This window comes from Ranitomeya variabilis, chromosome 4 (genome assembly GCF_051348905.1).
Source record: "Ranitomeya variabilis isolate aRanVar5 chromosome 4, aRanVar5.hap1, whole genome shotgun sequence".
Classification (NCBI taxonomy): Eukaryota; Metazoa; Chordata; class Amphibia; order Anura; family Dendrobatidae; genus Ranitomeya; species Ranitomeya variabilis.
Genome location: NC_135235.1, coordinates 233,312,426 through 233,335,037, shown reverse-complemented (window position 1 = coordinate 233,335,037; position 22,612 = coordinate 233,312,426). Strand labels below are relative to the sequence as shown.

The following is a 22,612-nucleotide window of genomic DNA, read 5'->3' as shown; positions in this document are numbered from 1 at the left end:
GTATGGGTGGATGACAAACTCATATTCAGTGGCCAGTGTCAGGCAGCTGCTACAAAGGCAAATCAAATAATGGGATGTATTAAAAGAGGCATAGATGCTCATAAGGAGAACATAATTTTACCTCTATACAAGTCACTAGTTCGACCACACTTAGAATACTGTGCACAGTTCTGGTCTCCGGTGTATAAGAAAGACATAGCTGAACTGGAGCGGGTGCAGAGAAGAGCGGCCAAGGTTATTAGAGGACTGGGGGGTCTGCAATACCAAGATGGGTTATTACAGTTGGGGCTGTTTAGTTTGGAAAAACGAAGGCTAAGGGGTGATCTTATGTTAATGTATAAATATATGAGGGGACAGTACAAAGACCTTTCTGATGATCTTTTTAATCATAGACCGGTGACAGGGACAAGGGGGCATCCTCTACGTCTGGAGGAAAAAAGGTTTAAGCATAATAACAGACGCGGATTCTTTACTGTAAGAGCAGTGAGACTATGGAACTCTCTGCCGTATGATGTTGTAATGAGTGATTCATTACTTAAATTTAAGAGGGGACTGGATGCCTTTCTGGAAAAGTATAATGTTACAGGGTATATATATTAGATTCCTTGATAAGGCATTGATCCAGGGAACTAGTCTGATTGCCGTATGTGGGGTCGGGAAGGAATTTTTTTCCCCAATGTGGAGCTTACTCTTACCACATGGTTTGTTTTTGCCTTCCCCTGGATCAACATGTTAGGGCATGTTAGGCTATGGGTTGAACTAGATGGACTTAACCCCTTCCCGACCCATGACGCCACATAGGCGTCATGAAAACCCGTGCCAATCCGACCCATGACGCCTATGTGGCGTCATGGAATGATCGCATCCCTGCAGATCGGGTGAAAGGGTTAACTCCTATTTTACCCGATCTGCAGGGAGAGGGGGAGTGGTGCTTCGGCCCAGGGGGGGTGGCTTCACCCCCCCGTGGCTACGATCGCTCTGATTGGCTGTTGAAAGTGAAACTGCCAATCAGAGCGATTTGTAATATTTCACCTAAAAAACAGGTGAAATATTACAATCCAGCCATGGCCGATGCTGCAATATCATCGGCCATGGCTGGAAAACCTGAAGTGACCACCCCCCACCCCACCGATCGCCCCCCCACCGCTCCGTTATGGGGTCCGGTCCCCTCCGTCCTGTGCTCCGCTGCCCCGTGCTCCTGCCCGCTCCCCCGTCCTGCTGTCCGCTCCCCCCGTCCTCCGATCACCCCCCCTGTGCTCAGATCCACCCCCCCACCACCCCTTCATACTTACCGATCCTCCCGGTGTCCGGCCGTCTCCTCGCTGGGCGCCGCCATCTTCCAAAATGGCGGGCGCATGCTCAGTACGCCCGCCGGCCGGCAGATTCCTTACAGGTACATTTTGATCGCTGTGGTAGGTTCTACCACAGCGATCAAAATAAAAAAAATAATAAATAACCCCCCCCCTTTATCACCCCCATAGATAGGGACAATAATAAAATAAAGAAAATATATATTTTTTTTTTTCCCACTGTGGTTAGGGTTAGAACTAGGGTTAGGGTTAGAACTAGGGTTTGGGTTACGGGTAGGGTTAGGGTTATGGCATGTGCGGATTTGGCAGCGGATCCGCAGCGGATCGGCCGCGGATCCGCAGCGGATCGGCCGCGGATCCGCAGCGGATCGGCCGCGGATCCGCAGCGGATCGGCCGCGGATCCGCAGCGGATCGGCCTCGTATCCGCAGCGGATCGGCCGCGGATCCGCAGCGGATCGGCCGCGGATCCGCAGCGGATCGGCCGCGGATCCGCAGCGGATCGGCCGCGGATCCGCAGCGGATTGGCCGCTGCGAATTCGTAGCAGTTTTCCATCAGGTTTACAGTACCGTGTACACCTATGGAAAACCAAATCCGCTGTGCCCATGGTGCGGAAAATTCCGTGCAGAAACGCTGCGTTGTATTTTCCACAGCATGTCAATTCTTTGTGCGGATTCCGCAGCGTTTTACACCTGTTCCTCAATAGGAATCCGCAGGTGAAATCCGCACAAAAAAACACTGGAAATCTGCTGTAAATCCGCAGGTAAAACGCAGTGCCTTTTACTTGCAGATTTTTCAAAAGTCGTGCGGAAAAATCTCACACGAATCCGCTACGTGGGCACATACCCTTAGGGTTAGGGTTGGAATTAGGGCTAGGGTTGGAATTAGGGTTACGGGTGTGTTGGGGTTAGGGTTGTGGTTAGGGGTGTGTTGGGGTTAGGGTTGGGATTAGGGTTATGGCTACAGTTGGGATTAGGATTAGGGGTGTGTTGGGGTTAGTGTTGAAGTTAGAAATGAGGGGTTTCCACTGTTAGGGCACATCAGGGGTCTCCAAACGCAACATGGCGCCACCATTGATTCCAGCCAATCTTGCATTCAAAAAGTCAAATGGTGCTCCCTCCCTTCCAAGCCCCGACGTGTGCCCAAACAGTGGTTTACCCCCACATTTGGGGTACCAGCGTACTCAGGACAAACTGGGCAACAACTGTTGGGGTCCAATTTCTCCTGTTACCCTTGCAAAAATAAAAAATTACTTGCTAAGACATAATTTTTGAGGAAAGAAGAATTATTTTTTATTTTCACGGCTCTGCGTTGTAAACTTCTGTGAAGCACTTGGAGGTTGAACGTGCTCATCACACATCTAGATAAGTTCCTTGGGGGGTCTAGTTTCCAAAATGGGGTCACTTGTGGGGTGTTTCTACTGTTTAGGCACATCAGGGGCTCTGCAAATGCAACGTGACGCCCGCAGACCATTCCATCAAAGTCTGCATTTCAAATGTCACTACTTCCCTTCCGAGCCCTGACGTGCGCCCAAACAGTGGTTTACCCCCACATATGGGGTATCACTGTACTCACAACAAACTGGGCAACAAACATTGGGGCCCAATTTCTCCTGTTACCCTTGTGAAAATAAAAAATTGCTTGCTAAAACATCTTTTTTGAGGAAAGAAAAATGATTTTTTATTTTCACGGCTCTGCGTTGTAAACTTCTGTGAAGCACTTGGGGGTTGAATGTGCTCATCACACATCTAGATAAGTTCCTTGGGGGGTCTAGTTTCCAAAATGGGGTCACTTGTGGGGTGTTTCTACTGTTTAGGCACATCAGGGGCTCTGCAAATGCAACGTGACGCCCGCAGACCATTCCATCAAAGTCTGCATTTCAAATGTCACTACTTCCCTTCCGAGCCCTGACGTGCGCCCAAACAGTGGTTTACCCCCACATATGGGGTATCACTGTACTCACAACAAACTGGGCAACAAACATTGGGGCCCAATTTCTCCTGTTACACTTGTGAAAATAAAAAATTGCTTGCTAAAACATCTTTTTTGAGGAAAGAAAAATGATTTTTTATTTTCACGGCTCTGTGTTGTAAACTTCTGTGAAGCACTTGGGGGTTGAATGTGCTCATCACACATCTAGATAAGTTCCTTGGGGGGTCTAGTTTCCAAAATGGGGTCACTTGTGGGGTGTTTCTACTGTTTAGGCACATCAGGGGCTCTGCAAATGCAACGTGACGCCAGCAGACCATTCCATCAAAGTCTGCATTCCAAAACGTCACTACTTCCCTTCCGAGCCCCGGCATGTGCCCAAACAGTGGTTTACCCCCACATATGGGGTATCAGCGTACTCAGGAGAAACTGGACAACAACTTTTGGGGTCCAATTTCTCCTGTTACCCTTGCAAAAATAAAAAATTCTGGGCTAAAAAAATATTTTTGAGGAAAGGAAACACATTTATTATTTTCACGGCTCTGCGTTATAAACTTCTGTGAAGCACTTGGGGGTTCAAAGTGCTCACCACACATCTAGATAAGTTCCTTGGGGGGTCTAGTTTCCAAAATGGAGTCACTTGTGGGGAGTTCCTACTGTTTAGGCACATCAGGGGCTCTGCAAATGCAACGTGACGCCCGCAGAGCATTCCATCAAAGTCTGCATTCCAAAACGTCACTACTTCCCTTCCGAGCCCCGGCATGTGCCCAAACAGTGGTTTACCCCCACATATGGGGTATCACCGTACTCAGGAGAAACTGGACAACAACTTTTGGGGTCCAATTTCTCCTGTTACCCTTGCAAAAATAAAAAATTCTGGGCTAAAAAAATATTTTTGAGGAAAGGAAACACATTTATTATTTTCACGGCTCTGCGTTATAAACTTCTGCGAAGCACTTGGGGGTTCAAAGTGCTCACCACACATCTAGATTAGTTCCTTGGGAGGTCTAGTTTCCAAAATGGGGTCACTTGTTAGGGAGCTCCAATGTTTAGGCACACAGGGGCTCTCCAAACATGACATGGTGTCCGCTAATGATTGGAGCTAATTTTCCATTCAAAAAGCCAAATGGCGTGCCTTCCCTTCCGAGCCCTGCCGTGTGCCCAAACAGTGGTTTACCCCCACATATGGGGTATCATCGTACTCAGGACAAACTGGACAACAACATTTGGGGTCCAATTTCTCCTATTACCCTTGGAAAATTAAAAAATCCTGGGCTAAAACTCACTTTTGAGGAAAGAAAAATTATTTTTTTATTTTCACGGCTCTGCGTTATAAACTTCTGTGAAGCACCTGGGGGTTATAAGTGCTCACTATGCATCTAGATAAGTTCCTTGGGGGGTCTAGTTTCCAAAATGGGGTCACGTGTAGGGGAGCTCCAATGTTTAGGCACACAGGGGCTCTCCAAACGCGACATGGTGTTCGCTAACGATTGGAGCTAATTTTCCATTCAAAAAGTCAAATGGCACGCCTCCCCTTCCGAGCCTTGCCGTGCACCCAAACAGTGGTTTACCCCCACATATGAGGTATCAACATACTCAGCAGAAATTGCCCAACAAATTTTAGGATCCATTTTATCCTGTTGCCCATGTGAAAATGAAAAAATTGAGGCTAAAAGAAATTTTGTGTGAAAAAAAAGTACTTTTTAATTTTTACGGATCAATTTGTGAAGCACCTGAGAGTTTAAAGTGCTCACTATGCTTCTAGATAAGTTCCTTGGGGGGTCTACTTTCCAAAATGGGGTCACTTGTGGGAGCGCTCCAATGTTTAGGCACACGGGGGCTCTCCAAACGTGACATGGTCTCTGCTAGCGATGGAGATCATTTTTCATTCAAAAAGTCAAATGGCGCTCCTTCCCTTCCGAGCCTTACCATGTGCCCAAACAGTGGTTTACCCCCACATGTGAGGTATCAGTGTACTCAGGAGAAATTGTCCAACAAATTTTAGGATCCATTTTATCCTGTTGCCCATGTGAAAATGAAAAAATTGAGGCTAAAATAATTTTTTTGTGAAAAAAAAGTACTGTTTAATTTTTACGGATCAATTTGTGAAGCACCTGGGGGTTTAAAGTGCTCACTATGCTTCTAGATAAGTTCCTTGGGGGGTCTAGTTTCCAAAATGGGGTCACTTGTGGGGGAGCTCCAATGTTTAGGCACACGGGGGCTCTCCAAACGCGACATGGTGTCCGCTAAAGATTGGAGCCAATTTTTCATTCAAAAAGTCAAATGGCGCTCCTTTCCTTCCAAGCCCTGCCGTATGCCCAAACAGTGGTTTACCCCCACATATGAGGTATCAGCGTACTCAGGACAAATTGGACAACATCGTTCGTGGTCAAGTTTTTCCTTTTACCCTTGGGAAAATAAAAAAATTGTTGCTAAAAGATCATTTTTGTGACTAAAAAGTTAAATGTTCATTTTTTCCTTCCATGTTGCTTCTGCTGCTGTGAAACACCTGAAGGGTTAATAAACTTCTTGAATGTGGTTTTGAGCACCTTGAGGGGTGCAGTTTTTAGAATGGTGTCACTTTGGGGTATTTTCAGCCATATAGACCCCTCAAACTGACTTCAAATGTGAGGTGGTCCCTAAAAAAAATGGTTTTGTAAATTTTGTTGTAAAAATGAGAAATCACTGGTCAAATTTTAACCCTTATAACTTCCTAGCAAAAAAAAAATTTGTTTCCAAAATTGTGCTGATGTAAAGTAGACATGTGGGAAATGTTATTTATTAACTATTTTGTGTCACATAACTCTCTGGTTTAACAGAATAAAAATTCAAAATGTGAAAATTGCGAAATTTTCAAAATTTTCGCCAAATTTCCGTTTTTTTCACAAATAAACTCAGAAATTATCGACCTAAATTTACCACTAACATGAAGCCCAATATGTCACGAAAAAACAATCTCAGAATCGCTAGGATCCGTTGAAGCGTTCCTGAGTTATTACCTCATAAAGGGACACTGGTCAGAATTGCAAAAAACGGCAAGGTCATTAAGGCCAAAATAGGCTGGGTCATGAAGGGGTTAAAGTCTTCCTTCAACCTTAATAACTATGTAACTATGTAACTATGTACAGCCGTCAGCGTCCATGTCACATGTATGTGTACTGACCAATCAGCACTGTCTATTGTCTGCAGCCGATGCAGAGCAGGTCGTCATATGATCACATCATCAGTGTAAGGGAAACAGAAAAGCTTAAAGGTCTCCAAGAAAATGGCGTCTGCGCCATACCCCGGAGGAGATGTCACTCAAACAAAATCTTTACGAAAATGGCCCCCTATTAGTACAACTATCATTTAAAGGGGTAGCACCCACCTAGCATAACTGTCATTTAAAGGAGTAGCACCCACCTAGTATAGCCATCCTTTAAAGGGGTAGCACCAACCCAGTATAACCATCCTTTAAAGAGGTAGTACTCACCTAATATAACTATTATTTAAAGGGGCATCACCCACCTAGGATGATCATTTAAAGGGTTAGCGCCCACCTACTATAACCATTATTTAAAGCGGTATCACCCACCTAGTATGATCATTGAAAGGGTTAGCGCCCTCCTAGTATAACCATTATTAAAAGGGCTATTGTCCACCTAGTATAACCATCATTTAAAGGGGTAGCACCCAGTATGACCATCATTTAAAGGGGTATCGCCCACCTAGTATAACCATCATTTTAAAGGGGAAGTGTCCACCTAGTATAACCATCCTTTAAAGGGGTAGCTACCACCTAGTATGACCGTCATTTAAAGGGGTAGCACCCATCTAGTACAACCATCATTTAAAAGGGTAGGGCCCATCTAGTATATTTGTAATTTGAAGGCAAGGGCCCTATATTAATCATTTAAACGTGTGCTCCTTCTCCAGTAGATGCTGGAGCTGATGCAGGGGGCGGTGGGATAATGTAGGAAGAGCTTCTTAGCTTCTTCCAATCTTTCAAACTTCTGTACCCATGATGCCTCTGCAGCGCCCCAGAGTCCTGGTCGTTGCAGTACTGTGGCTCCGCCACTAAGGGGAGCTATGGTACGTCTGATGGCACTGAAGGAGTTCATCTGATCAGGTATCACAGACACCAATACATTTCACCGCCGGGCCTCCGGGGGGAGCTAAGGGTTCTATTCATTAGGCCACTCCTCACACACTGGTAAAACTGGGGGTCAGGCAGGAAGTTAGACAGAAAGCTGACTGGGTTGGAACCAGGCAACACCTTGTGGCAGAAGGTGTTGTGGGAGAAGATTCGGTAAGGTCTCTGTCAGGGGTGGGATCCTGACAGAGACTTGGCAACAAGAGAGAACGTAACGGGACCGTGCCTGCTCAGTATAGCGGCGGTACCCCAAGAAGGGATTGGAAGCGAGATAGATTGTGCTGAGTGAGAAACGAGATCAATGCAAGAAGGAGAATACCAGTAGGAGTCGTGCTGTGAGACCGAGGCAACATTCTACTGAGGCGCACAACCGGCGGCCGGAACGCCGAGGGAGTATTACAATATTCAGCTTCAAGCAATACTCTAAACAGCGGCAGGACAGTCAGTCTAAGGCGGGCTGTCTCACCTAAATCACCTATGCAGTCTTGGGGGGCAACTTGTGGAGAGGGGCGACTCTAGGGTCCCAGAAGAGCTCCGAGCCTACCCGTCAAACGGGTGCCGTTCTAACCGTAACATCAGGGAGGGACGGAGAATTAGCAGAACATCATCTAACCGAGTTGTGAGGGAACTGAAAGGGAACCTGTCACCACGTTTTTGGAAGATGGGATAAAAATAGCGTTAAATAGGGGCAGAGGTGGGCGTTACATTAGTGTGTTTGTTATGCGTTTATTACCCACCTAAGTTGCCGAAATACCTTTGCAAAGTCTCCGTTTTCGCCTGTCAATCAGGCTGGTCTGGTCAAAAGGGCGTGTTGTCTTCCCCCAGATTTTGCGTAGTTTTCCGTTGGTGGTGTAGTGGTGTGCGCATGCCCAAAGTCCTGAATCCTCTGCCAGGGGATTTAAAAGAGCGCGCTGTTCGTTTTCATTGGTGATCGGTGGGCGCGGCCATCTTCCTTTGGCCGCGCGTGCGCAGAAGCGGCGCTCTGCTGGCCGCGGCTTCAGGAAAATGGCCGCGGGATGCCGCGCGTGCGCAGATGGATATCGCGGCAGCCATTTTCCTGAAGCCGCGGCCAGCAGAGCGCCGCTTCTGCGCACGCGCGGCCAAAGGAAGATGGCTGCGCCCACCGATCACCAATGAAAACGAACAGCGCGCTCTTTTAAATCCCCTGGCAGAGGATTCGGGACCTTGGGCATGCGCACACCACTACGCCACCAACGGAAAACTACGCAAAATCTGGGGAAAGACAACACGCCCTTTTGACCAGACCAGCCTGATTGACAGGCGAAAACGGAGACTTTGCAAAGGTATTTCGGCAACTTAGGTGGGTAATAAACGCATAACAAACACACTAATGTAACGCCCACCTCTGCCCCTATTTAACGCTATTTTTATCCCATCTTCCAAAAACGTGGTGACAGGTTCCCTTTAAGAAACGGACACAACAGTTGTGGGGACTTTCCGTAAGCACAGCAGGGAAGGACCGCAACACATAGTGCTAGAAGGAAGGCACAGATTTCCACCTGTGAAGAGAACTCTGGAGGTGCCATTGGACCGGCCGGACTTGCGCAGCCTGGTTATCCGGATTCCGGACTGAGGACCCAGAGATCTTCAGTAAAGAGGTAAAGAGACTGCAACCTGGTGTCCTCGTTATTTACTGCACTGCACCACTACAGCCTCACCACACCATCAGCTATCCATCATATCTATTATTCACTGCGCGCCCCTCGGCAGGGTCACGGACCGGGGCCTAGCCACCGTGACAACCCCAGAGCAGAGACTCAGAGGCCCGGTACCGGGTACCCCTCGGCCCTGCGGCGGTGGGGGCGCTGCACCTCCATATCCTCACTCTGTCTCCTGACTCTGCACCGACAATGCATTACACAGGCATGATCAATTATTTCCTACTCACTGATTGGCCCACCTGTAATTTGCCCTGTTGGGCAGATGACCAGTCCAGGCTTGGTATGTATCAGACCACCATTGCGGTTTTACCTTTCCTGGAGTCCTGAAATGATGATGTGCAGAGATTCAGCTCCTTCTTCCATTAGCCAGGACTCTGGGAAAGTTGGGTGACTCGAGGTCTCATATTTACTGTTAAACAATTATTTTCTGTGAAATGCCTTTTAGTCGCATTTTTTGCACATAACTTTCTATCTTGTAGCTTTTTTCTTTTGCGGCGTGTAAACCACTTCCTGTGTCCAATTGACAGGTTTTGTTATGAGATCTCAGGTCAGTATCATGTGACAGGTCCGTCATCATCATCAGGACTAGATCAATACACATTATTTAGTTACTAGGTTTATTTCCATTCACTGACAGCAAGCACAGACCTCGAAGAAAGACAAATTAAAAGTCTACTAGACATTTTATCAACTACTCGTAGACTATTATAAAAGTTCCTGTAAGTTTATAAAGAGATCTCCTAATTTTGTTTGTAAATTTCACACTTTTATAAAAGTTTAACTGAGGATCGGGAGCCCACATTGGTGGATGAAAAATAGACTTTAATCTAATATTCATGCTGATCCAATAAGGGGCAGCAGAGAGATGTGAGTTTTTGGATGCTCTGGAGCTGAAAAATAAGCAGCAGAATTTTGAATGCAGCTCTGGGTGTGATTGGAGTATAAGACACAATGTAACAAGATGAGTTACTCAACATTCTATCTTGTTTTAAAGGGGAAGTGCACTTAAAAAGAAGTGTGGAGCTGCCCATTGTAATGACTCTAGGGGAAGGATGTCTATTTGGTAGCCCCCCAATTACCTATATAGACCCCCATAGTAACGATGAATTACAGCTATCCAACAAAGCTAATCAGAAGCTGACTGTCGAGGTGGAGGAAGTTCACACATTCTGGGCTGTGACAATGCGTCTTCCTACTCGGTTCCCCCTCATAGGTTTTTGAGGGTAAGACATTAGTGAGCAGTGTGACATCCTGTCTTATGAGTAGAACATAGAAGAAAATTCGGGTGGGGGGCACCGATCAGAGCGGAGAGAACTACAGACAGGATGACAATGATGGGGATCCTACAGCTCGTCCTCTGCTCGTTCCTCTTCTGGCTTCCTAGGGGTAAGAGCACCTATATCCTAATTTCATCATATTGGGGTCATGTCTCAGCATAACCGGACGTCCCAGTTCAGAGGCTGGGGTTTAACTTTCTTTTAGCATCATGGGGTCATTATAAGTACTGTATTATCTGATGGTGACACCAGCCCAGAATGGCTCCCCCTCAGCTGCGCTGGGGGGTCTTTATATCATTCCTCCGGTCCTATTATAATGGGAGAATATTATAGTAAAGAAACGGCTACAGCACAGGAGAATCATCTCTGATAATATTTATAGAGTGACCCCCAAAGCTTCAAGTTATATAATCTACTAGATACATTCAGCAACATGGTTGATATATGTTCTTTGTTTTATCCCCTGCAGTCCTATGTAACACCACAGATAACACAGTGATAACTCTCTGAGTACATATAGTGTAGTAGATGTCACCTGCTGTCCTATGTAACACCACAGATAACTGTCACAGGTTTACCGTGACAGAGAGGAGCCAGAAGACCGCAGCGTCTGATTTTTCCTACTCCTGCACTGATTAGAAGCAATTCACCTTTATATTAAACGGTGCAGGTTTCTTTTAGCAGTGCAGGGGTTAATCTGCTCTGTTTGAGCTCCTTGAAGCTTTCCTACATTAAGGCTCTCAGCTGTGCACTGTTAGCCACTCCCATCTCCTATATAATCAGGGTCCTGGCTAGCACTAATGGTCAGAGCGAGCTTGCACTGCATGGTTGGAGGTTGTTGGTGGTTATTGGTGAAGGTGTCTGGTGGATTTATCTGTGACTGTTGCTAGGTTTTGAGTGTGTTATAATTCCCTTTCTTCTCCTACTTTGGTTCAACTCCATCCTCCACTCCCTGGTGCATTACTCTGTTAAATGTGTGAGTATATTTGTATGTTTGGTATTTTCCATTTCCCCTGTTCACACTACCTTGTTAGCCTGATTGGTGTATTTCAGTATACTACTACTCTCCTATTCCTTGGGTGGGGGACGGTATTGACTGAGGGTGGATTCAGGAGCTAAGGCAAGGTATGTGGCCCCGGCATCTTCACCATCCGAAGTAATCCGGTGAGCAAGGCGAGCTAGGGCACACCCTAGCTTTAGGGACAGGGAAGGAGCCCCTGATCCCGGGACACCCGACAACAGAGTCATGACATTAGCTCTGACCGATACCATTTTTTGATCCATTATGAATCCTATCTGACAGACAAACTGCAGCAGCTCAGCCTGACGGTGGCAGATCTATGCACTGTCATTTTGCAGCACCCTAATACATCAGGTTTGGGGACTGTTACTCCCAAGCAACCCTTAGTGGACCCAAAGATCGCTTTGCCTGACAGGTTCCTTGAGGGTGTGTGACAAGTTTGTTGTTTTCAGGGAGGCCTGTAAACTGTACTTCAGGAACCGAGGAGTAACGTGTGGGAATCATAATATAGTATTTTACTCAAGCCGTCCGAGGGTTACATCTTCAGGTAGGGCAGAGGTGATTGACTGTTATGTGCTAGAGGGACTGACCTCACCTGTTGTTCTTGGCTCATGTTGCACAAACCTGTGGTAGATTGGCAGACTTGGGAGGTGGTAAAGTGGAGTGAGTATTGTCAAGGACACTGCTTAGGTACCCGGCTTGCTAGGGTGGATACCCAGTCTGTGCCTAAATACCTGTCAGACTTTGGGGATGTGTTTTCGGAGCAGGGGTGCCAAGGACTTCCTCCCCATTATCCTTATGACTGTGCTGTTAATCTTGTCCCTGGGTCAAGCTGCCTAAGAGCAGACTGCATAATATCTCTTGTCCAGAAAGACAGGCCATGAAGGACTTTATCATGGAAAGTTTTGCAAAGGGTCATATAAGACCATTCTCATCCCCCGTTGCTGCTGGGTTTTTCTTTGTAAAGAAGAAAAAGTCAGATTGTAGGAGAAAAATGTTTTTTTAAACTGGATCTCAGGGGTGCGTGTAATCTCATTCGTATTAAAGAGGTGGATAAGTAGAAAACAGCTTTCAATACACCTGATGGACACTATGAGGACCTTGTGATGCCATTTGGGTTGATGAACGCACCCGCCATCTTTCAGCACTTTGTAAATGACATCTTTAGTCACCTGGTAGTCAGATTTGTGGTTATCTATCTTGATGACATATTAATTTATTCACCTGACCTTACGTCACATCAGGTACATGTCAGGCAGGTCTTACGAATACTCAGAGACAACAAATTGTTTGTCAAACCAGAGAAATGTATGTTCTTGGTTGAGGAGATCCCTTTTCTAGAATATGTTTTATCGTCCACTGGTATTCGCTTGTTTCTGGCGAAAGTCTAGTGGTATTGTATTGAGATCGTCCTGAGGATTTGAAGGCGTTGCAAATGTTTTTGGGTTTCGCCAACTACTACCGTGAGTTCATCAGATTAAAAAACTTTTTGGTAGTGGCCAATCCTCTGACAGATATGACCAGGAGGGGGACGGACTTTTCCAAGTGGTCCAGTTCAGCCATAGAGGCATTCGATACCTTGAAGGAGTATTTTTCATCTGCGCCAATTCTAATACAGCCCAATTCTAAAACAGCTTTCCTGCATTAAGGTTCTCAGCTGTTCACTGTTAGCCACTCCTATCTCCTATATAATCTGGGTCCTGCCTAGCACGCATTGTCAGAGTTATCTTATGCTGCATGGCTGGAGGTTGTTGTTGGTTCTTATTGGAGAAGTTTGGTGGAATTATCTGTGACTGTTGCTAGATTTTAAGTGTGTGATAATTCCCTTTCTTCTCCTACTTTGGTTTAACCCCACCCTCCACTCCCCGGTGTATATTTCCATTTTCCATTTCCCCTGTACGCATTACCTTGTTAGTCTGGTTGGTGTATTACGGTACAACTCTCCTTTTCCCTGAGTGGGGGAAGGGTACAGACTGAGGTTGGATTCAGGAGCTAAGGCAAGGAACATGGCCGCGGCGTCTTCACCTTCAGAAGTAACCCAGGGAACAGGGCACCCCTAGCATTGGGGGCAGGGAAGGAGCCACTGGTCCCAGGACACCTGTCTGATTTGTTCATTTTACCTGCTAGAGCTGGATCCTTCCTTCACCTTATGCAAGTAGAGGTCACCTGCAGTCCTATGTAACACCACAGATAACACAGTAATGACTTTGTATACTAGTTGTATTTGTTCAGACTGCTGTTCTGTTTGCAGAATGTGTCCATTAATATGTAATGTGCCAGGTAGAAAATATTTACACTGTCAGCCAGGACCAGGTTTGCTCCAAGGGTGTACATATCTGTCATGTGTGATCCTGACTGAGTTGTGTATCTAATCCTATCCTCTGTAATGCTGATTGCTGAGCTATGTATCTAATCTTCTCTTGTGTGATACTGTCTGCTGAGCCGTGTATCTAATCCTATCCTATGTGATTCTGTCTGCTGAGTCATGTATCTAATCCTATCCTGTGTGATACTGTCTGCTGAGCTGTGTATCTAATCCTATCCTGTGTGATACTGTTTGCTGAGCCATGTATCTAATCCTATCCTGTGTGATACTGTCTGCTGAGCCGTGTATCTAATCCTATCCTGTGTGATACTGTCTGCTGAGCCGTGTATCTAATCCTATCCTGTGTGATACTGTCTGCTGAGCTATGTATCTAATCCTATCCTGTGTGATACTGTCTGCTGAGCTATGTATCTAATCTTATCCTGTGTGGTACTGTCTGCTGTATCTAATCTTATCCTGTGTGATAATGTCTGCTGAGTCATGTATCTAATCATATCCTGTGTAATACTGTCTGCTGAGCTATGTATCTAATCCTATCCTGTGTGATACTGTCTGCTGAGCCGTATATCTAATCCTATCCTGTGTGATACTGTCTTCTGTATCTAATCCTATCCTGTGTGACACTGTTTTCTGTATCTAATCATATCCTGTGTGATACTGTCTGCTGTATCTGATCTCATCCTGTGTGATACTATCTGCCAAGCTGCTGTACCTAATCTCATGTGTTATACACAGACGCGGGTATGAATCAGTGGTTGTGTCTCTCATCTTCCCCTTGTGATGATACTGTATCTCTTGTATCTGGGGGTTCTGACTTCTTCACACTTCCTCCGAGGGGTAAAACCACCCATTTCCCGTATCTCGGGGGTCCGCTGTGAGGATGTTTCCCCTGTGGTTGCCTCCCTTGTTACTGGTGAGATGTGACTGTATTATACAGTTTTCTGTCCGTGTGCCGCAGAGATTGTGATTTTCTTTTAAAACAATTCAAGAAGTTTTCTTAAAAAAAAAGGAAACCATTTGCAGAGTAAAAGAGCATTTTCCCCTTTTCGGCTTCCTGTTGGACGGCATGTTCAGCACATAGGTTTGGGTTCAGCAGATGCGTGCTGGATTTGGACTTTGCACAATTCTGCAGCTTTGCTATTCATAGATTGTGATGTAACCGTTCGCTCTGCACAGATTTCATTGTTGCTAGTGACAAAAAATTTCCCAAGAAGTGACATTCAGGGCAGTGCGCTGGGTACTGCTGTGTAGGCGCAGTCACAAGCCTGTGACTAATACTGAGACTGTACAAACAGAACCCCGGCCGACAGTATGAGAAGAGGTGAGCAGGGTAATGCTGATCCTAGTAATCAGGGTATAAGATCTGTTACATTGTGGATACCCCACATCTGTGGACACCATATCATAGGGCACAAGGAGACGAGAAGAACGATACATATAACATTATGGGAAACTATTTAGTATAACTTGTAATTATTGACCTAAATGCCTGCTCCCTCTTATCTTGTGAGTCCAGGGGGAGGTCCAAGGGGCTGTCCAGAGGGCGGATCACTCAGTGATTGGCAGCCTGCTCTGTAGAAGAATGTCGGATAAGTTCATCCTCAGTGTATTTAATGAATTAAACACAAGATATACTGAATATTTTCCCTTAAATCTATATATCATCCCGCTCAGCTCCTCCTGCTCTCAAATATGAAGAGGAGGCTGATGTGACAATTGTAACTGGGCTCAAACTTTTAAGGGCCTGAAGTCCTCATAAAAAGTAGGGTTTGAAGAAGAATCAGGATTCAGGGATCTCTACTATACACACAATTAACATAGTTACTCATTATTTAGATATACAGTACAGACCAAAAGTTTGTACACACCTTCTCATTTAAAGATTTTTCTGTATTTTCATGACTATGAAAATTGTACATTCACACTGAAGGCATCAAAACTATGAATTAACACATGTGGAATTATATACTTAACAAAAAAGTGTGAAACAACTGAAAATATGTCTTATATTCTAGGTTCTTCAAAGTAGCCACCTTTTGCTTTGATGACTGCTTTGCACACTTTTGCCATTCTCTTGATGAGCTTCAAGAGGTAGTCACTGGGAATGGTTTTCACTTCGCAGGTGTGCCCTGTCAGGTTTAATAAGTGAGATTTCTTGCCTTATAAATGGGGTTGGGACCATCAGTTATGTGGAGCATAAGTCTGGTGGATACACAGCTGATAGTCCTACTGAATAGACTGTTAGAATTTGCATTATGGCAAGAAAAAAGCAGCTAAGTAAAGAAAAACGAGTGGCCATCATTACTTTAAGAAATGAAGGTCAGTCAGTCTGAAAAATTGGGAAAACTTTGAAAGTATCCTCAAGTGCAGTGGCAAAAACCATCAAGCGCTACAAAGAAACTGGCTCACATGAGGACCGCCCCAGGAAAGGAAGACCAAGAGTCACTTCTGCTTCTGAGGATAAGTTTATCTGAGTCACCAGCCTCAGAAATCGCAGGTTAACAGCAGCTCAGATTAGAGACCATGTGAATGCCACACAGAGTTCTAGCAGCAGACACATCTCTACAACAACTGTTAAGAGGAGACTTTGTGCAGCAGGCCTTCATGGTAAAATAGCTGCTAGGAAACCACTGCTAAGGACAGGAAACAAGCAGAAGAGACTTGTTGGGGCTAAAGAACACAAGGAATGGACATTAGAACAGTGGAAATCTCTGCTGTCTTTGTGCTACGCAGAAAAGGTGAACGGATGGACTCTACATGCCTGGTTCCCACAGTGAAGCATGGAGGAGGAGGTGTGATGGTGTGGGGGTGCTTTACTGGTGACACTGTTGGGGATTTATTCAAAATTGAAGGCATACTGAACCAGCATGGCTACCACAGCATCTTGCAGCAGCATGCTATTCCATCTGGTTTGCGTTTAGTTGGACCATCATTTATTTTTCAACAGGACAATGACCCCAAACACACCTCCAGGCTGTGTAAGGGCTATTTGATCAAGAAGGAGAGTGATGGGGTGCTACGCCAGATGACCTGGCCTCCACAGTCACCAGACCTGAACCCAATCGAGATGGTTTGGGGTGAGCTGGACCGCAGAGTGAAGGCAAGAGGGCCAACAAGTGCTAAGCATCTCTGGGAACTCCTTCAAGACCGTCGGAAGACCCTTTCCGGTGACTACCTCTTGAAGCTCATCAAGAGAATGCCAAGAGTGTGCAAAGCAGTCATCAAAGCAAAAGGTGGCTACTTTGAAGAACCTAGAATATGAGACATAATTTCAGTTGTTTCACACTTTTTTGTTAAGTATATAATTCCACATGTGGTAATTAGTTAGCATAGTTTTGATGCCTTCAGTGTGAATGTACAATTTTCATAGTCATGAAAATGCAGAAAAATCTTTAAATGAGAAGGTGTGTCCAAACTTTTGGTCTGTACTGTATATGCTTTAAATATAATATTCATTGTATCCTTCATGAAAACCCCCATTCTTTACACTGCAGGCTGATTTTTAGAGAACGAGTGCATCTTACTATTAAGTTTAATTAACAAAAAGTATTAGGAGAATTAAAACTACAGTTTTCTTTGCAATTGTGTAATCTCTTGTCTTCTTTTTTTCAGCATTTGCCTCCCCATCGGAACCAGGTAAACTAACAAATCTGCTAAAAGTAATACTGACCTTTTGTTTTCCATGTTGATAAAAGTTGCTATAACTATCTAGTGGTTACTTAGTAGAACGGTTCCATCTTTATCATCCCATCTTCCTGGACATCACCTCATATGCCTGAGTAGCTTTGGATTGGAACAACCATTTGTTTAAACATATAATAATCATTAAGCACTAAGAGGTTAATAGAATAATCACTCATCACACGCTACAAGGTAAAACTATTTTTCGTGAAAATGCCAGTCTTATAGATATGAAGGCGCTGCCCTGATTATCTGGAACTTGCCATAAACATTTTAGAGTGGACTGTTTCCCTTAATCAGTATTGTGCCAGCACTATAGGTACTGGAACTTCCATAACCTCACTTCCAGCATGCACTGCTCCTGCCTTTGTACAGTGGTCTGGAGTAAAATTATGACCCACTGCCAGTTTACAGTTAGATAGACAGCACAGCAGGAACAGGTCACTGTCCCCTCTTCCCATAGAAAGACAAAGACCCACCCTCACTGCCCATAAAGAGACAAAGACCTGCCCCCACTTCCTGTAGAGACAAAGACCTGCCCCCATTTCCTGTAGAGTCAAAGACCTACCCCACCTTCCTGTAGAGACAAAAACTCCCCCACTTTCTGAAGAGACAAAGACCTGCCCCCACTTTCTGTAGAGACAAAGACTCCTCCTCACTTCCTGTAGTGACAGAGACTCGACCCCACTTCCTGTAGAGACAAAGATTCCCCCACTTTCTGTAAAGACAAAGACATGCCCCCACTTCCTGTAGAGACAAAGTCTCCCCCTCACTTCCTGTAGTGACACAGACCCGCCCCCCACTTCCTGTAGAGACAAAGACCCACCTTACTTCCTGTAGAGACAAAGATTCCCCCACTTCCTGTAGAGACAAAGACTTGCCCCCACTTTCTGTTTTGACAAGGACTCCCCCACTTCTTGTAGAGACAAAAACCTGCCCACTTCCTGTAGAGACATAGACTTGCCTCCACTTTCTGTAGACAAAGACCTGCCCCCATTTCCTGTAGAGACAAAGACCTGCTCCCACTTTCTATAGAGACAAAGATCTGCCCCCACTTCCTGTAGAGACAAAGACCTGCCTCCACTTCCTGTAGAGATATAGACCTGCCTCCACTTCCTGTAGAGACAAAGACCTGCCCCACTTCCAGTAGAGACAAAGACCTGCCCACACTTCCTGTAGAAACATAGGCCTGCCCCCACTTCCTGTAGAGATAAAGACCTGCCCCCACTTTCTGCAGAGACAAAGACCTGCCCCATTTCCTGTAGAGACAAAGACCTGCCCCATTTCCTGTAGAGACAAAGACCTGCCCCACTTCTTGAAGAGACAAAGATCTGCCCCCACTTCTTGTAGAGACAGAGACCCGCCCCCACTTCATGTAGAGACAAAGACCTGACCCAAATTCATGTAGAGATAGAGATGTGCCCCCACTTCCTGTAGAGACAAAGACTTGCCTCCACTTCTTGTATGCAGTCAAGGACCCACTTCCAGTTTCCAAAAGACAGGTAAAGACATTTCCTGAAGCAAAACAATGAACTGACCCCAATTTTTGTAGACAATCAAAGATCCACAACTACTTCCTGTATAGAGTCAAAAACTAGCCCTCACTGCCCATAGAGAGACAAAGACCAGCCCCTGCTTACTGTAGAATAAAAAGTCCCACTCCCACTTTCTGCAGAAACAAAGACCCGCCCTCATTTCATGTCATCTGCTTTGGTGCATTTGCTGCTAGACATGGATGATACTTTACAACAGGCAGAGGACAGCAAGTTACAGAGAATAGAGTCACCTAGTGGCCGGGAGACACAAGACTATGAATTGTCGATCAAGTGAGATCACAAACACGAGGAGCAATGGATGAAACTGAAAGGGAGAAGATACAGATTAGAAAACGCTTTTTGACAGTGAGGGCGATCAATGACTGGAACAGGCTGCCACGAGAGGTGGTGAGTTCTCCTTCAATGGAAGTCTTCAGAAACTAGACAGACATCTGTCTGAAATGGTTTAGTGAATCCTGCATTGAGCCGGGGGTTGAACACGATGACCCATGAGGTCCCTTCCAACTCTAACAATCTATAACAAAGGAGTTTGGAAGTGCAGTAAGCCTTTAATTTCCGATTTGTTGTATTCGACAATTCTTCTGAAAAAGAAATCCACCTGAGAGTCTGCTCCTCTTGCTTAACAACTCTTTTTCTCTTACAGACCTGGCTTGTGGAGACTGTTACCGGATTGATACCCCAATTCTGGTTGGGGTGGTCCTTGGAGACGTTGCCCTTACAATTATTATAATGCTGGTTGTGTACTATTGCACTAAACAAAGCTTCCAAAGACGTCCAGTCAATGGTAAGGGGGATAATTTTTGGATTTTTTTAAAATTTGTATCAAATACTCTTTCCTTTTTGGCTAGTTCTGTTACATTTCAGTATGGAAGAAGATAGTCCCTCAATACTAGGATGACCCATATAAAGTTGCCTTTGGATATCCTACTAACGCATTTGATGAACCCTACATGGATTTCCATGTTCTCGACAAGCTGAGCTCCATTCGGTTCTAAAGTGACTTTTTTTTTATTTTGTAGATGATGGGAAAGTCTATATGAACATGCCGATGAGCAGATAAAAAATAATTCACCCCCAAGATTCTTCCTGAGCCCACCATTCATGAAAACATCTCAAGTACTTCTATATTTTTGATAAGTTCTCCAGAAAAATGGAACAAGACTTTTGAAATTCAACAAAGGATGAGAAGAAAAAAATCTCATTGTTATGAACAGACAAAAACAGTATTTATTATTTTAGAGTAGGAATAGCTAAGGTTTGTAACTGTAAAGACTAAGTATCAAAATGAGAATATGTATCATAGGGATAAAACCTCGTCTCCACTCATAATCCTTGAAGAACGCCAGGTTTGGTGGTTGGATCTTATCAAAAACTGAGCTTAGACTAAAATTTGTTTCTCAAGAGTCCAGTGGGAGGTCACCTTCAATGACCAACAGCAATTTTTATGAGACATGGCGATCAATGACTGATTAGGACCTCCCCACTTGACTTTTAAATAATTAAATAATAATTGATGAATATTTCTACCTTTTATAATTTTAAGTCCAATATTCTGTGCCCAAAATTTGTCATCATGTCTTTAAAGTGGTCAGAGATATTTTTTTTAGTGAAGAAGATCTTCAAGACAAAGAGTTAAACACACAAAAAACATATTATGGTTGTTTTCAGTCACCACTAGGGGGAGCTTGTATGCTATTATTGAGCTTGGTGTGTAAGTAGTATGCAGTCAGCTCCTTATCCCCCTCTAGTGGTAGTAAGAATCCTATCATATACCTTTATCTTTTTCTAGATGTTATTATGTTGTGTTCTTTATATGTATAAACAAATTAATTGTTTCTGCAATTTTCATTGTGTACAAAAATAAAGATAAAACCTTACATATGAGACGATGATGTTATTACTATAGCAATTTGTTTGCAAGTGGACATTGTGATTCTATTCACAAGTCTTATGGTTAAAGGAAGAGAAATGGACATATTGAAGAGTATTTTAGGCTCCACACATTACATATTTAAAGTAAGACGCTGAAGGAAACACACCTGATGAAAGAATAGTGAGTGCAGCTCTGGAGTAAAATACAGGATGCAACTCAGGATCAGTAATGTAATCTATGTACACAGTGACTGCACCAGCAGAATAGTGAGTGCAGCTCTGGAGTATAATACAGGAGGTAACTCAGGATCAGTAATGTATGAACACAGTGACTGCACAAGCAGAATAGTGAGCGCAGCTCTGGAGTATAATACAGGATGTAACTCAGGATCAATAATGTAATGTATGTACACAGTGACTGCACCAGCAGAATAGTGAGTGCAGCTCTGGAGTATAATACAAGATGTAACTCAGTGTCACGGGGGACCTAGGTAGGCAAAAGCTAACAACCCGGGCCCCTGCGATTTCCCTTAGACTAGGGAAACCCTGACTGACCCTCTCCCAGAGTTTACACTGATGGTGTGCATGTCTGGGCCTCCATCCTCACCCTGTCTCCTGTTTCAACCCTAAGCTGAAACCATCACCCACCACCCAGTGAGGAGACCACACCAATACCCACAGTTAGCACAGACAAGGATAACGGAAAATATACACCACGCCGCAGTCACACAGGAATACACTATAAATGCTCAGGGCAAAACAAATACAAATATAGGAAGGAGAAAATATGACAAAGGGAAATACACCACCAGATATGAAACTCTTTCTCCTAGACCACCACTCCAGACCGAGATAACCAAGCACAAGACAGAAGCTATAATCGGCAACGCCCAATGTTCAGCAGAACTATTTAAAGGCAGTGGGCGTGACCCAGCTTCCAATCCGAGTACCAGCTAAATTAACCCCGGACCAGCTAGATAGAATCTAGCCGATGCCACTGAGCGCATAGTGGACAAAAGCGGAATTACCGCTGTCTGTCGGACGCCCTAGTGTGAACAGCGTCCGACATGACAGTACCCCGCCTTCTACGAGGGACCCTAGGGCCCTCACGACTTATAGGACCCGGCTTGTCCGGATGGCGGTGGTGAAACATACTGACCAGCCGATCCGCATGAATGTCCGAGGCTGGTACCCAAGACCTCTCCTCAGGCCCATAACCACGCCAGTGTACCAAGTACTGTAAAGTGCGGCGCACTACACGAGAGTCAACCACCTTGGAGACTTCAAATTCCAAATTACCATCCACAAGACTGGAGAAGGCATCGGCGTTGCGTCCACAAGACCCACCACTTTTTTTAGCAACGATCTGTGGAACATGTTGTGTATCTGATACACCGTAGGAAGCTCCAAATGGTAAGCTACTGGGTTAATGAAGGCGGCGACCCTAAATGGACCAATAAACCTTGGACCCAATTTAAGGGATGGTATTTTGAGTCTTATGTTTTTTGTGGATAACCACACCCAGTCATCCACACTCAGGTCCGGACCTGGCACACGCCTACTGTCAGCCACACGTTTGTACCTAGCACCCACGCTCAACAGGCGCTGTTTAACTCTCCTCCAGACTGATCACAGTTGTGCTCCTAACTGGTCTTCCTCCGGGACGCCGGAAGAGCCCCCCTGACTCAAAGTACAGAATTGAGGATGGAGCCCGTAAACACAAAAAAACGGAGACTCCCCAGAAGACTCCTGGCGGTGATTATTGATGGCAAACTCAGCCAAAGGAAGGAACATCGACCACTCCTCCTGATTATCAGAAACAAAGCA

General features: G+C 45.0%; 1 protein-coding gene across 1 annotated transcript; it reads left to right on the top strand.

The window, feature by feature from the left end:
* Window positions 1-10,272: 10,272 nt before the first annotated feature.
* Window positions 10,273-20,796, top strand: HCST (hematopoietic cell signal transducer). Its single transcript, XM_077257402.1, has 4 exons — window positions 10,273-10,438; window positions 17,289-17,312; window positions 19,557-19,697; window positions 19,933-20,796. The coding sequence occupies exons 1-4, from the start codon at window positions 10,378-10,380 to the stop codon at window positions 19,971-19,973; spliced, it is 267 nt and encodes an 88-aa protein (XP_077113517.1). The 5' UTR covers window positions 10,273-10,377; the 3' UTR covers window positions 19,974-20,796.
* Window positions 20,797-22,612: the final 1,816 nt, after the last annotated feature.

Bases quoted from the DNA above. Each gene is read 5' to 3' on its own strand.
- HCST (XM_077257402.1), top strand. From the start codon at position 10,378: ATGACAATGATGGGGATCCTACAGCTCGTCCTCTGCTCGTTCCTCTTC. The intron at 10,439-17,288 runs GTAAGAGCACCT...TCTTTTTTTCAG, and splicing joins CCTCTTCTGGCTTCCTAGGG to CATTTGCCTCCCCATCGGAA. The intron at 19,698-19,932 runs GTAAGGGGGATA...TTTATTTTGTAG, and splicing joins CCAAAGACGTCCAGTCAATG to ATGATGGGAAAGTCTATATG.